This window comes from Zea mays, chromosome 3 (assembly GCF_902167145.1).
Source record: "Zea mays cultivar B73 chromosome 3, Zm-B73-REFERENCE-NAM-5.0, whole genome shotgun sequence".
NCBI classification, from domain to species: domain Eukaryota; kingdom Viridiplantae; phylum Streptophyta; class Magnoliopsida; order Poales; family Poaceae; genus Zea; species Zea mays.
This window is the reverse complement of record NC_050098.1, coordinates 157,865,218-157,880,678: the sequence shown is the minus strand read 5'-3', so window position 1 is coordinate 157,880,678 and position 15,461 is coordinate 157,865,218. Positions and strand designations below refer to the sequence as shown.

The 15,461-nt window shown below is 49.2% G+C and overlaps 1 protein-coding gene across 1 annotated transcript; it reads left to right on the top strand.

Moving 5' to 3' along the window:
• Nucleotides 1–3,488: 3,488 nt before the first annotated feature.
• On the top strand, nt 3,489–4,705 carry LOC103652312 (protein LURP-one-related 11). Its single transcript, XM_008677926.2, has 2 exons — nt 3,489–3,780; nt 3,926–4,705. Exons 1-2 carry the CDS (start codon nt 3,520–3,522, stop codon nt 4,337–4,339), a joined length of 675 nt encoding a protein of 224 aa, XP_008676148.1. The 5' UTR covers nt 3,489–3,519; the 3' UTR covers nt 4,340–4,705.
• Nucleotides 4,706–15,461: the final 10,756 nt, after the last annotated feature.

Genomic DNA, 15,461 nt, shown 5'->3' with positions numbered 1-15,461 from the left:
CTGCGTGCCCCAGCCCAGATGGGTCGAGCGCGTGGGCGAGCGCGAAGGGGGGAGAGGCGAGGTGGCCGGAGACGGGCGTGAGAGAGGTGGAGATCCCGCGGCCTTCGTGTTCGTCCCGCGCCCAGGTCGGGTGCGCTTGCAGTAGGGGGGTTACAAGCGTCCACGCGGGTGAGGGAAGCGAGCGGCCCCAAGAGAGCGCCTGTCTCGTCCTCGTCCCCGCGCGGCCAACCTTTTTCTAAGAAGGCCCTGGTCCTTCCTTTTATAGTCGTAAGGAGAGGATCCAGGTGTACAATGGGGGGTGTAGCAGAGTGCTACGTGTCTAGCGGAGAGAGAGCTAGCGCCCTAGGTACATGCCAATGTGGCAGCCGGAGAGGTCTTGGCACCTTGCTGGCGTGATGTCGTGGCTGTCGGAGGGGCAACGGAGCCTGGCGGAGGGACAGCTGTAGGAGAGGTCGAGTCCTTGCTGACGTCGCCTTGCTTCCGTAAGAGAGCTGAGAGCCGCCGTCGTCACAGAGCTTGTGGGGCGCCATCATTGTCCATCTGGCGGAGCTAGCCAGATGGGACGCCGGTCTTGTTCTCCGTGACCCGAGTCGGCTCGGGGTAGGATGATGATGGCGCTTCCTGTTGACGTGGCGGGCCTGTGCCCTAGGTCAGGCGACGTGGGGGCTCCTCCGAAGCCGAGGTCGAGTCTGTCTTCCGTGGCCGAGGCCGAGCCCGAGCCCCCGGGTCGGGCGAGGCGGAGATCGTTCGGCCGAGGCCAGGGCGGAGTCCGAGCCCTGGGGTCGGGCGAGGCGGAGTTTCGTCGTCTTCTGGGGCTGAGCCCGAGTCCGAGCCCTGGGTCGGGCGGAGCGGAGTTCGCCGTCTTCCGGGTCTTAGCCCGAGTCCGAGCCCTGGGGTCGGGCGGAGCGGAGTTTCCTATGGCGCCTTTGGCAGGGCCTGACTGCCTGTCAGACTCACTCTGTCGAGTGGCACTGCAGTCGGAGTGGCGCAGGCGGCGTTTTCCTTCTGTCAGACTGGTCAGTGGAGCGGTGGAGTGACGGCGGTCACTTCGGCTCTGCCGGGGGGCGCGTGTCAGGATAAAGGTGTCAGGCCACCTTTGCGTTAAATGCTCCTGCAACCTGGTCAGTCGGCGCGGCGATTTAGTTAGGGTTGCTTCTAAGCGAAGCCAAGGCCTCGGACGAGCCGGAGGTGTGTCCACCGTTAAAAGGGGGGCCTCGGGCGAGACGGAAGTCTCTCGAGGTCGGCTGCCTTTGGCCGAGGCTAGGCTCGGGCGAAGCGTGATCGAGTCACTCGTGTGGACTGATCCCTGACTTAATCGTACCCATCAGGCCTTTGCAGCTTTATGCTGATGGGGGTTACCAGCTGAGAATTAGGCGTCTTGAGGGTACCCCTAATTATGGTCCCCGACAGGTATGTTCCTACACTATGTAGATCTACATGTACCATTTTGGGACAATTAGAAAAGTGTTTTCTATAGCTAATAGATTTAGTTCGTTTATTTGAATTTCTTCGGAAAATTCACATTTGAACTGTAAGTCACTCGAAACTTGGAAAACCGTGCGTGCAAACATAATATCCATGCTATTTAACACAAGTTACGACCGATTTCAGGAGCGGACCGGAAACTTCGAGCACCATGCTCACTAAACATGGTCGTGAACTTGCCATTCAGTTGTTTAAATTTTTTATAAAACACAAACAAAGCCAAAAAATCATGAAACTTGTCCACGTGTCATGATATCATATGTAGAGGCTGTGAAAAAAATGAGAATGTTTCGAGAAAGTTGAGACGTACTATGTCCACTTGTGCTACTGTTACTTGTTGAATTAATGTAGGTCTGACCCATATTAATATTCAATAATAATTAATGCTAAATGTCTACTATAATGCTACGGTGTACTAGTATTTTAGTACCATACCGGAAGTTTAAGGGACAATTCAATCAACTTAAATAGGTGGACCGTTGGTGCATCTATTGAGAAGTTAGGAAAAGGACGAAGGACTGCCACACACGCGCGTCGTCGGCTGGGTCGGGCCGGGCCGTGGCCTTTGTACATCGGACCTTGGTTCGAATATTCCTTCCTAACAGTTGCGCATTTTGCCTGGAGTGATGACCGTCCATTACTCTTCGTTCGCTTCTCTCTACGCGTGTACACATACGGAGAAGGTGAGGTTGCTTCCGGTTACAGCACGTACTAACAGTCTTAGACGCATTGCACACAACCTATTCTCGTCACACCTTTTGCGAGCATAGAGTGTGGGAGAGCAAGCCTCCGAAATCACCGTCCGCAGAGCTACACTTGCATGGGTGTGCGGGCGATCAGGTTTTTGGTGAGCGTACTCGCGACTGCTCGCTCCGTCCGTCAGACCATCACTGATCAAGTTCCTCGTCGCCGGCGCCGTTCGAGGGGCTGCACTGTGTACATCTGACTGCATCGACTACGCACGACTACATCGAACATACACATGAGATGTCTCGTGCGTGAATGGAGCCACTGATGCCTTGAGCATCGGTCCCTCCGCAGGGTACATTCTGTTCTTAGTAATTGTGCATGTTTTACTGTTGTTTACTGCTTATGTGAGTAGTGATACACACATGCACATACATGTTGTCACATACATCACTCTGGTTTTCTGGATAAATTAAAACTGAAAATGACTATTTCTCTAACACTACTTGTACGGCTCATCTTTCAGTTCCAAAATTAGGTCTTTTAAGTTTTATATAAAGTAAATCTTCTTTAACTTTAACACCAAGTTAGTAGAAAACCATGCATATCTATCTATCTATAACACGAAATGTTTTATCAAATCCGTAAACCATGTTAATGTATGCCAAAGTTCGAGAAACTGAATTCCGCGCGAGACTAAAACGGCAGCGGTTTTAGGGCATAGGTAGCACTAACTAAAGCTATGTATGTTCTATGTTCGTTCTTGGGAAAAGAAGTGTACTGAGCCACTAAGCATAGTTAGTGAGATCGCCACATTCCAGGTTAGAAAAAAGGTCTTGGACTACAGATGCTAAAGCTAAGGAAAGAAGGGAAAATAAAAATCCATCCGCGTTGTGACACCGCGCCCACGCGTTCATCAACAGATCTATCCCCAACAGAAACAAACATGTGGAGAAAAAACAAAGCAAGGAACACAGAAAGATACGTGGAAATACGGGTGTACAGAGTGTATATATAATGTCCATGCAGCTAAGCTAGCATCACTTTAAAAGAGACAGTACAGTATCTGATCCCTGACTAAACAAAGTTTTGCTCGAATTGACCTCGTGAACATCGCACGCAGAAGAGAACCGTACGTACCTACCTTTCTTTTGGAAAGATAACAAATAAATAAAACACTCATAATAAACATCCGAAATGCAGGGCATGGTGAGGCACTGAGGCAGATCTGAGATCAGATCATGCATGCGTACCGTACCTCCATGTGTATAAATACAAATGAATGCATGCAGCACATGCAAGATTGCAGTGACGACGCTCACCTCACTTCATCAGAAGAAACCAACAATGGCCATCACCAGGATCCAGCCGCTCTCCGCCCACCTCCACCCGCGCGCCGTGGCCGCTACTCCGGCGGCCGGGAAGCAGCAGCAGCAGGCGGTCTACACGGTGTGGATGAAGTCGCTGGTGCTGGGCGGCCACGGGTGCACCGTCTACGGCGACGACGGCCGCGTCGCCTACCGCGTCGACAACTACGCCTGCAGCCGCAGCCGCGAGGCGTACGTCATGGACGGCGACGGCAGGACGCTGCTCAAGCTGCTCAAGAAGGTGAGTGCATGCATGCACATGCGACCGCGACCACCGGCGGCATTGCTGCGTTCCCGTCCTATAGCTACTTCTCTGACGAGAGCTAGCTAGAGACCGACCTACGTGTGCGTAGCTAACACGCGGGTGCGACTCTGTCTACCTGCAGCACTTCGCGGCGTTCGCGACATGGAAGGGCTACTCCTACCGCACCGCCGACTCCGACCCTGCAGGCGCAGCAGCTGGCGTGGAGCAGGAGGAGAGCCCCAGGCCGTGGTTCAGTGTCCGGAAGGCCCGTCGGGTCCTGAAGCAGAAGGGAAGGCAGCGCGGCGGCGGAGCCGTGGCGACGGTCTGCGTCGGCGGGGAGGTCTACAGGATCGACGGCGTGCCGCGCAAGTCGGAGTACAGGATCCGCGGCCCCGGCGGCGAGGTCGTGGCGGAGACGAGGAGGAAGCAGACGGGGTCCGGCGTGGCGCTGGGCGAAGACGTCCTGAGCCTGACGGTGGGCCCTGCGGCACACGCGGAGCGCCTGCTTCTCGTCGGGCTCGTGGTCGTCTGCGGCCTCATCGGCCACTCCATCTGACGGGTGTCTGGACGTTTTTTTACACTGCTTGCAGGCTCGCATCTGCTGATCTGCAGTGTTTACTCACCGATGAACAGGACCAGATCTTACATTCTACTTTATGATACTACCAGAAGATTTAGAAACGGTTTCTTTTTCAGCAGCAGCAGGGGAAGGCTAAAGTTTTTTTTAGGTTTAGTTTGATAACTTCATATTTTAAGGGGTTTTAATTTATAAGAAAAAATAGTTTATTTTCCCCTTAAAAAATAGAGTTGTCAAACTAATCCTGAGTTCACTTTCTTTGTTTTAGTTTTACTTTATCCTTCCGCTGTGGTCGTTGATTGACTGCTTATGTAAGTCATGTGAGAGTGATGCTACTTCAATTTTTAGTCATTGTTTTTTCGCCAATTTCCCTAAAGATAAGTGTGCTTTTGATGGCCACGTACGTACGATTGTTGATTTTGTTTTCTTTTTTTTCCCGGCCCACGTGCCACGTGCTTCCTCTTCGATTCAGAGTGTCATTCATTCAAACACCAGCCTCCCAAATGGTTGTCAAGCAGTAGGCGTTACTGAACTTCTTTTTTAGAGAACATGATCAATTAAGCTATATAATTAGATGTATAATATGTTAGGATTTATGAGCTTGGCCCAATTAAGAATTTCTAATAAATCCCAGGAAAATCTCAAAAGCCCATACAAGAGGATGGCTAGAGGATAGGTGGAACCATTAGCACCATATTGCTAGCTCTAGTGGAGTAGAGCTAGCTTAAATATGGAAGCCACACTCACTCACCAAGTCATGGATGAGAGGAGAGAGTGTGGAGAGCCACACGCGCGCGCGCTCGCTCGGGCGAAGGGCGCGGGCGCACGACATGCGCTTGAATGGTCCGCCGAAATCCGGCCCCTCGCCTTGCGGGGGCTCGGCTACCTTTTGCCGTTTGATTTTTTGGTTTCTTGGCTGTTACGCTTATCCTAACCGATCGCTATAAAATCTCAACTGATTGCGAGATTTTCGTGGGCGGATAAGCACGGGGGGTCGCGGACTCGGTCCTATAAAAGGAGCCTGGCAGCCAGCCTCCAAATTATCCCAGATCCCAGTTCGCTTTCGCCTCTTTTCATAGCTGAGCCGCCTTTTAGTTCCCTTCGTCCCGACCGCAGAGGTGCATCTGCGATCAGGAGAGCAGGTCTCCGGAACCCTTCGTCTTCTAGATCCTGCACCGGGAGAGGGCGAATAAGGTTTTTGGGAAGCGTCTTCACGCGACTGCTCGTGATCTTCTGACCTCGTCGACTCTGGCGCGCGCCAACTATCAGTAAGTCTAATCAGTACGCATCGTCTGATTTGGCTTTTATTTCAGTTCTTCTGATTTGATCATGATTTATATTCGGAATTTAATTTGGAGTTTGTCTAATTATTCAACAATCCAAAAACCTTATTGTAGACAATTTCCTAGTTTTTCTATGGCTGCTTTTGCCGACGCGCTGAAGCCAGAAAAGTTTAATGGTATGCACTTTAAGAGATGGCAAGTCAAGGCCACGCTCTGGCTTACTGCTATGAATGTCTTCCATGTTAGTAAAGGCAGACCTGAGGGTCCACTGACTCCTGAACAGGAGAAAGAGTACGACCATGCCAATACTATGTTCACGGGAGCCGTTCTTAGCGCCCTTGTTGACCGTCTGGTTGATGCGAATATGCAGTACACAGACGGGAAAGAGTTGTGAGATGCACTTACTACTAAGTATGGTGCATCAGATGCTGGCAGTGACCTGTATATCATGGAGAGCTTTCATGATTATAAGGTGGTTGATAATCGCTCTATTGTAGAGCAAGCTCATGAAATACAGTGTATAGCCAAGGAGCTCGACCACCTTAAGATAGTCCTTCCTGACCGATTTGTGGCTGGATGCATTATTGCAAAGTTGCCTTCTACATGGAGGAACTTCGCCACAGCTCTGAAACATAAGAGACAGGAGATATCAGTTGAAAATCTGATAGCGTCTCTGGATGTTGAGGAGAAAGCTCGGGCGAAGGAGGCGAGGGCCACTCCAGCGCCAACATGGTTCAGAAGAACCACAACAAGGGCAAAGGAAAGCCAAAATCTAACAAGCCCAACAAAACTACCAACTTCAAGAAGAAGAAGAACAAGGCTGAATTGACATGTTTCGCATGTGGCGAGGCGGGTCATTTTGCCAAGGATTGTCCCGATCGAGCGGATCGCCGTGGCAAAAAGGGCAATGTCAACACAGTGGTCGCTAGCAATGAGGAAGACAAAGGGTATGATAATTTACCTTTCATCTTCTCAGTATTTCAATCACCTAGCTGGTGGCTTGATACTGGTGCTAATGTTCATGTGTGTTCTGACATTAACTTGTTCTCTTCTTATCAGGGCGCCCAGGATTCTTCCGTGCTAATGGGGAATGGGTCACATGCTTCTGTTCATGGCACTGGCACGGTGGATCTGAAGTTTACTTCGGGAAAGATCGTGCAGCTGAAGAACGTGCATCATGTCCCTTCTATACACAAGAATCTCGTTAGCGGAACCCTTCTATGTAGAGATGGGTTCAAGGTAGTTTTGGAGTCCAATAAATTAGTTGTGTCCAAGTCTGGACAATTTATTGGTAAAGGCTATGATTGCGGAGGCTTGTTCCGCTTTTCTTTGTTAGATTTCAATAATAAGTCTGTGAACCATATTTGTGCTAATGTTGATGATCTTGCGAGTATTTGGCATTCTCGTTTGTGTCATATTAATTTTGGCTCTATGTCTCGGCTTGCAACCATGAGTTTAATTCCGAATATCACCATAGTCAAAGGTTCTAAGTGCCATAGTTGTGTGCAGTCGAAGCAACCTCGAAAGCCTCATAAGGCTGCTGAGGAGAGACACCTGGCACCACTAGAACTCATACATTCTGATCTTTGTGAGATGAATGGTGTGTTGACAAAAGGTGGTAAGAGATACTTCATGACATTGATTGATGATGCGTCTAGATTTTGCTATGTATACTTGCTAAAAACTAAAGATGAGGCTTTAGACTACTTTAAAATCTATAAGGCCGAGGTTGAAAACCAACTAGAGAGAAAGATCAAACGTCTTAGATCAGATCGTGGTGGCGAGTTCTTTCCCAAAGTCTTTGATGATTTTTGTGCAGAACATGGCATTATTCATGAGAGGACTCCTCCCTATTCACCCGAGTCAAACGGGATTGCTGAAAGGAAAAACCGTACGTTGACTGACCTGGTGAATGCCATGTTAGACACTTGTGGTTTATCTAAGGCATGGTGGGGGGAGGCAGTCCTGACTTCATGTCATGTTCTGAATAGAATTCCTATGGGCAAAGAAGAGAAAACCCCTTATGAAAAGTGGGTTGGGAGAAAACCATCACTTTCATACTTGCGCACTTGGGGGTGCATGGCGAAAGTCAATGTACCAATTAATAAAAAGCGCAAGCTTGGTCCAAGGACAGTGGATTGTGTCTTTCTTGGATATGCTTCGTGTAGCATAGCATATAGATTTTTAGTAGTTAAATCTGAAGTTCCTGATGTGTATGTTGATACTATCATGGAATCACGTGATGCTACTTTCTTTGAGCATATATTTCCAATGAAAGACATTCATAGCAATTCTAGATACTCTTCTGAGATAATTCCTGAACATAATACACCTATTGAGAGTTTTGAACAGCCACATGAAATTGTCCTAGAGGAGGATGACAATGATGCTCCTAAAAGGAGCAAGAGACAAAGGGTTGAAAAATCCTTTGGTGATGATTTCATTGTGTACCTTGTGGACGATACTCCTACTACCATTGCAGAAGCATTTGCATCTCCAGATGCAGATGATTGGAAAGAAGCAGTTCATAATGAGATGGACTCTATTCTTTCAAATGGTACGTGGGAAGTCACTGATCGACCCTATGGATGCAAACCTGTGGGTTGTAAGTGGGTGTTTAAAAAGAAGCTCAAGCCTGATGGTACAATTGAAAAGTACAAGGCTAGGCTTGTGGCTAAAGGCTATATTCAGAAAGAAGGAGAAGACTTCTTTGATACTTACTCACCTGTTGCTAGAATGACCACTATTCGAGTACTACTTTCTTTGGCTGCCTCGTATGGTCTCCTTGTTCATCAGATGGATGTAAAGACAACTTTTCTTAATGGAGAGCTGGACGAGGAAATATATATGGAACAGCCTGATGGATTTGTAGTAAAGGGTCAAGAAAGCAAGGTGTGCAAGTTATTGAAATCTTTGTATGGTCTGAAGCAAGCACCAAAGTAGTGGCATGAGAAGTTTGACACGACTCTAACGTCTGCAGGCTTTGCCATTAATGAGGCAGACAGGTGTGTATATTATCGCTGTGGTGGGGGCGAAGGAGTTATATTGTGCTTATATATTGATGATATATTGATATTTGGCACAAACATTGATGTGATCAATGAAGTCAAGTCCTTTCTATCAAAGAGTTTTGATATGAAAGATCTGGGAGAAGCTGATGTGATTCTAAACATCAAGCTGATTAAGGCAGATGGTGGGATTACTCTCTCGCAATCTCACTATGTTGAAAAGGTTTTGAAGCGATTTGGCTTCTCTGAGTGCAAACCTTCTCCAACACCTTATGATCCCAGTGTGACACTGCGAAAGAACAAGAGAATTGGTTTAGACCAATTGAGATACTCTCAGATTGTCGGTTCACTCATGTATCTTGCTGGTGCAACAAGGCCCGATATCTCGTTTGCTGTGAGCAAATTGAGTAGGTTCATGTCAAACCCCGGGACTGATCATTGGCATGCACTTGAGCGGGTTATGCGCTACGTGCAAGGTACGATGAGTTATGGAATTCACTATTCTGGTCAGCATGCAGTACTTGAAGGATATAGTGATTCGAACTGGATATCTGATGTAGACGAGCTTTATGCCACCAGTGGTTATGTCTTTACTATTGGTGGAGGTGCGGTGTCATGGAGGTCATGCAAGCAGACCATTTTGACGAGGTCAACCATGGAAGCCGAGCTAGCTGCACTTGACACAACAACCGTTGAGGCAGAATGGTTGCGTGAACTCTTGATGGACTTGCCGGTGGTTGAGAAACCAATACCAGCTATCCTTATGAACTGTGACAATCAGACGGTGATTGCTAAAGTGACGAGTTCTAAGGATAATGGAAAGTCATCAAGACATGTCAAAAGACGATTGAAGTCTGTCAGAAAGTTGAGAAACTCCGGAGTTATAAGTGTGACTTATATTTCAACAGATAAAAATCTGGCAGATCCTTTTACCAAGGGACTACCACGTAATGTGATAGAAATCGCATCGAGAGAGATGGGTATGAGACCCGAATAAAGTTGCCATGGTGGAAACCCAGTCTATGTGATCGGAGATCCCGTGAATTAGGTCCTGGGAAGAACAAGCCATTGGTGAACTGAGGAGAGTAACCTTTGACCCTCTCTAAGTAAAGATGCAATACTCTCAAATGCTGTAAGGCAGGTTGGCTTTGTGCCTTAATGTGTTCTGTTGGCTTGTATTAGCGAAGATGTTGTCCTGCAGAACATTCTTTGAAAGAACACACCTATATGAGTTAGACTGTCTAACGTCGCAGTCTATAAGATTTGGGTGATCTCTAGTAAACTCATGAAGAGACCTTGGAGTACGACGTATATGCTCCACCCGAGAAGGGGACTACTGGTAGCCAAGTACTGGTCATGACTTCAAGTGAAACCCATTCACGCAAAACTTGCAATTCAAGGCATAGTCCATTGTCCAAGTTGTGGGTTGGTGTAACTTGGAGTTCTAGGCGGAAGTTCAACTTAACAGTCTCTGCTGAAAAACTAGTATATTAAACAGTAGTGAACAGTGGCGAAAACTGCAGATGGGCATTTGAGATCTGGTGGGGGATTGTTAGGATTTATGGGCTTGGCCCAATTAAGAATTTCTAATAAATCCCAGGAAAATCTCAAAAGCCCATACAAGAGGATGGCTAGAGGATAGGTGGAACCATTAGCATCATATTGCTAGCTCTAGTGGAGTAGAGCTAGCTTAAATATGGAAGCCACACTCACTCACCAAGTCATGGATGAGAGGAGAGAGTGTGGAGAGCCACACGCGCGCGCTTGCTCGCCTCGCCTGGCCTGGCCTGGCCTGGCCGGGGCGGGGCGGGGCGAAGGGCGCGGGCGCACGACATGCGCGTGAATGGTCCGCCGAAATCCGGCCCCTCGCCTTGCGGGGGCTCGGCTACCTTTTGCCGTTTGATTTTTTGGTTTCTTGGCTGTTACGCTTATCCTAACCGATCGCTATAAAATCTCAACTGATTGCGAGATTTTCGTGGGCGGATAAGCACGGGGGGTCGCGGACTCGGCCCTATAAAAGGAGCCTGGCAGCCAGCCTCCAAATTATCCCAGATCCCAGTTCGCTTTCGCCTCTTTTCATAGCTGAGCCGCCTTTTAGTTCCCTTCGTCCCGACCGCAGAGGTGCATCTGCGATCAGGAGAGCAGGTCTCCGGAACCCTTCGTCTTCTAGATCCTGCACCGGGAGAGGGCGAATAAGGTTTTTGGGAAGCGTCTTCACGCGATTGCTCGTGATCTTCTGACCTCGTCGACTCTGGCGCGCGCCAACTATCAGTAAGTCTAATCAGTACGCATCGTCTGATTTGGCTTTTATTTCAGTTCTTCTGATTTGGTCATGATTTATATTCGGAATTTAATTTGGAGTTTGTCTAATTATTCAACATAATATATTTACATATTACTGTTGGTGATATAAGAAAAATACTTATGTACTATATTAATGCTATTACTAGGTAGGTGCCCGTGCGTTTCAACGGAACATATAATACTACGATAACTTATATATAAAATATGTGTTATCAGATGCGGATCTAGGAGGGGGGCTGTCGGGGCTGCAGCCCCGGTCGCCCCCCATAACACCTATTTTATTATGTGTTCTAATAATACACTCATCTGTCTTAAAATAGTAGTCGTTATTTTAAGGGTGCGTTTGGTTGCAATGACAGGACGGGATGGGACGGGACGATCCCTCAAATAAGGTTGTTTGGTTTAGGATCAGGGATTGGGACAGACCTATCTCAGTGTTGTCCCCAATTATCCCTCAAAATTGGAGGGACGAGAGAGGACGGCAGGGACGCCCCTGTCCTGGCTGTCCCGCAACCAAACACACCCTAGGTTTATACATTTTTTGATTGATACATGTGTTTTATATATGTGTCTAGATTCATCATCATCCATTTGAATATAGACATAAAAACAAGAACTAAAAGGACAACTATTTTAGAACGTGTGAGTATATTATAACATAAATACAACCTATAAAGGTTAACTAAGACAGTGTAATTCAGCACATGTATTTGGCCTCCATCCGTGCCACTAGCACGCTAGGCGGTAGCGCGCGCATCCATGCTGGACCCCGTCCATGCTTCAGCAGTGCAAATCCATGCCACCACACAGGACGCAGTCATGAGCCAGCGCGCACGGCCAATGCACATCTAACAGTTAGCAGCGTGCATATGCCCAACGCAAGGGGCTGCAACCAACACCATGGCAGGCCTGCTGCAGCACGCTAGTGCATCAGGCCGAGGACGTCGTCGTGGCACTCACCCTCAAGATGGCCACTGGTGGCTCCGCCAAACATGTTTTAACTTATAGCCCCTCCTTTGATCCAATCCTGGATCCGCCACTGTGTGTTATACTGTGCGCGTCCCTCGTTCTCTCTCAACGACAGTACACCCTTGAGATTCTGGAGCGCGCTGGCATGACTGCGTGCAAGCCTTGCAGTACCCCGGTGAACACTCAGGCCAAGCGCTCCTCCGATGGCTCACCGGTTCCAGAGTCGACGTTGTACCGCAACCTGGTCGGTGCCTTGCATTATCTCACCTTCACCCGCCCGAACATCACTTATACAGTACAAGTATGCCTCTACATGCATGATCCTCGGGAGCCGCATCTCACCGTCGTCAAGCGCATCATTCGCTATCGGCACGGCATCGTCGACCTCGAGCTGTTCGTAGCTCGTGCTTCCTCACCGCACACGCTGACTGTCTACACCGATGCCGACTGGGCCGAGAGCCCGGACACTCATCGCTCCACGTCAGGGTACGTCGTGTTCCTCAGTGACTGTCTCATCTCCTGGTCTAGCAAGCGACAACTGACGGTCTCTCGGTCTAGTGCAGAGGCTGAGTATCGCGTCGTCGCCAACAGCGTCACTAAGGCGACTTGGCGGCATCAGCTTCTACTCGAGCTTCACCAGCCTCTCCAGCGTGCCATGGTTGTTTACTGCGACAATATGAGTGTTGTCTGCCTCTCGACAAACCTGGTGCAACATCAACACACCAAACATGTCGAGATTGACCTTCACTTTGTTCGTGAACGCGTAGCCGCCAGTGTTGTGCGCGTCCTCCACGTGCCAACCACCTCGCAGCTCGTCGACATCTTCACCAAAGGCATGCCTTCGAGCGTCTTCCTAGAGTTTCGGTCCGGCATAAACGTCCGTTCCACCGACATTCCTACTAGGGGGGGGGGTTAGACAGTATATTGCCAGGATATCCTCTACTATAATTGCTGGTGTAATCTTGATTAATCGGTGGCTGCCCTCCCGATCTCTCTCTCTCAGGAAGTAAGAAGAGTTCAACTGTTTTTAGTATGAACTTTTTGGACAGCTAAATTAAAAAATTTACTCAATAACTCTTGACAATGATGCTACAAAACCTGAACTAAAATTGAAACTTTGAAGTGGTTGCAGCAATAAGAAATATAAAGGAAATGAGATACACACATCAAGGAGAAGCTATACAAAATAACAACCTTAAAGAAAAGAAGTACCTTGATTCCTCTGGGGCGAGGTGGCTCTAGTACCTCCGATCATGTATCCCGGTAATAGTCATTGCCTTTGATGATATACTCATGCAAAGGGCTCCCTTGTTCTTCAGAATCCAGAATTCCTAAAATAGACAACATGGATGGCTATTAAGCAAAATAGACAATTTCAAGCAAACACGAGGCTAATAACAGAACCGCATCCACAATAGATCGGCCCTAACAAACAAGCATAATACCTCCATGGAGGAATGACCAAATGAGTTTACCTTTCTGCGGCATCAAAGAGGGTGGATCGGCACAGAGGAGCGTAAATCTCCTTCTTGGTCTAGCGCTTGCCGCTGGCATCTCCATCGCCACAGCCCTCGTCATCGGCGGTCGCGGCTAGGGCCGCAAGGTAGCGGTAGTTGGCGGGGAGCTTGGTGGCCCAGACGCAGTCCGCCGAGGCTGCGCCATGGAAGGCGCTGTTGAGGTGGGCCACCTGGCAGACCTCTCGCTGGTCGAGGTAGAGGAGTACCATCGCCGCGACCGCACCGCCACCGCCATCAGACCAGAGTACCAGAGCACCACCTCCCCCCGCACCACCTGCTGCCACACTCCACTGGCCGCACCCCCACCCCGACCCGGCCACCCCGTCACCCGCCGCCGCTGTCCCCACCACATCACACCCCGGTCTGTCCCCTCCCCGATGTCTACCCCGTCCGTACCACCGCCCTGCCCGCACCTCTCCGCGCATCGCCTGTCCTCGCGCCCGCTGCGCTTCCTCCGCCGCTGCCCGCGCGTGCGCCCGCTCGGCTGCCCCGAGATCCGACGGGACCCGCGCGAGCTCCCGCGCTGCTCGCCCTGCGCCCCCTCGTCCCTGTCCCCCACCTCCCGCCTCTACGCCTGCCTCTCCTGCACTGTCATCTTCTGCCCCTCCCACGCTGCCACGCACGCCTCCGCCTCTATGGGGCCCGGCCACCAAATCGTCGTCGATGTCGACCACACCGAGGTCTTCTGCACCGCCTGCGGGGACCAGGCCTACAATCCCGACTTCGACCACGCCGTCTTCCTCGACCAGTCCTCCTCGCTTCTCCCCTCCACCTCCACCTCCTCTGCCTCCGCCTCCCCAGCCCTCCGCAAGCACCGGCGTGTCGATTACCGCGCGTGGTTGCGGACCTCGAGCATCGCAGACGCGGAATGGGGAGGGGACTGAACGACAGCTATTCAGGGGGGGGTTTCTCGGCGTGGTGGTTACAGCTTTCGCGGTGATGATGGGGGCGTGTGCGTAGAGGGGGGAGGCGGGGGCAGGAGATGGTCTACACTATTGCCTTAATAGTTCATAGAGATATGCTATATTGACCTATGAAAACAAGCCATGACTTATTAAGTCACACAACAGAAATACATCAATGATATACAGAATTGAGTTTTTATTCCCTATACAATAATTTATGATCTGTTTATATTTGAACCTTATAAGTTTGAAATATCACCAGATGCTCGGTCTTGCCCGATTAACGACAGAAATGGGAAGCTCCTCACTGGGTGTCTGTACTGAATCATGCATGCGAACGGCGCGGAAACAGTCATGCCTCCTTGTTTGTGTGGCTCCATCTTGTGTGGCTCCAAGGCAATATATAACCTAGGTGGGGAGCCTCTCCCCCTTCGTTGACAGTTAAAAAAATATCAAATTTCAAGTCGAATAGTCTAGTTCATTCTAATTTATCCAAAAATAAGGAATTCCAAACGACCCCCAAAGTTAAGCGCCTGTTGTCACCGAGGACGTGCTCAAATGCAGAACACCAACAGTCCAACACCATCGGACAATAAGGGCCATAATATGCTGATGTTAAATATATACTTACCACCGAACTGTGCCCATAGAAAAAAACCGCTCACACCAAAGGAGCCCACGCCGACACGCGTCGGTGTTGCCGAAGGCGTCGTGAAATGCGGACGAGGGCTGAATCTCTAGCGGGTTTTAATAAGAAGAGATACGGTGATTCTAGGTGACAAATAGAGTATATAAGTCTATCTGAAATTCATAGGGTGGAGATCCGAGGATGGAAATTGACTTTATGCATCACTAGAATATGTTTCTACTCTACAACTTATAACACACTCTTCTTCTCATTTCCATAATATCTGCCCCATATGGCCAACAATAGTGTACAAGTACATTTCGCAGATTGTGCATATCCTTTTGCGACAAGTCTTGCCTTGTTCCTTGTCACTACACCATGTTTGTCTTATTTCCTACAACATTTTGATTAGGATGTTCCACTAAGTTATATACCTCATTTCTCTTGAAATTGTTGAGCTCTTCTTGCATGGCCATCACCCAATTCG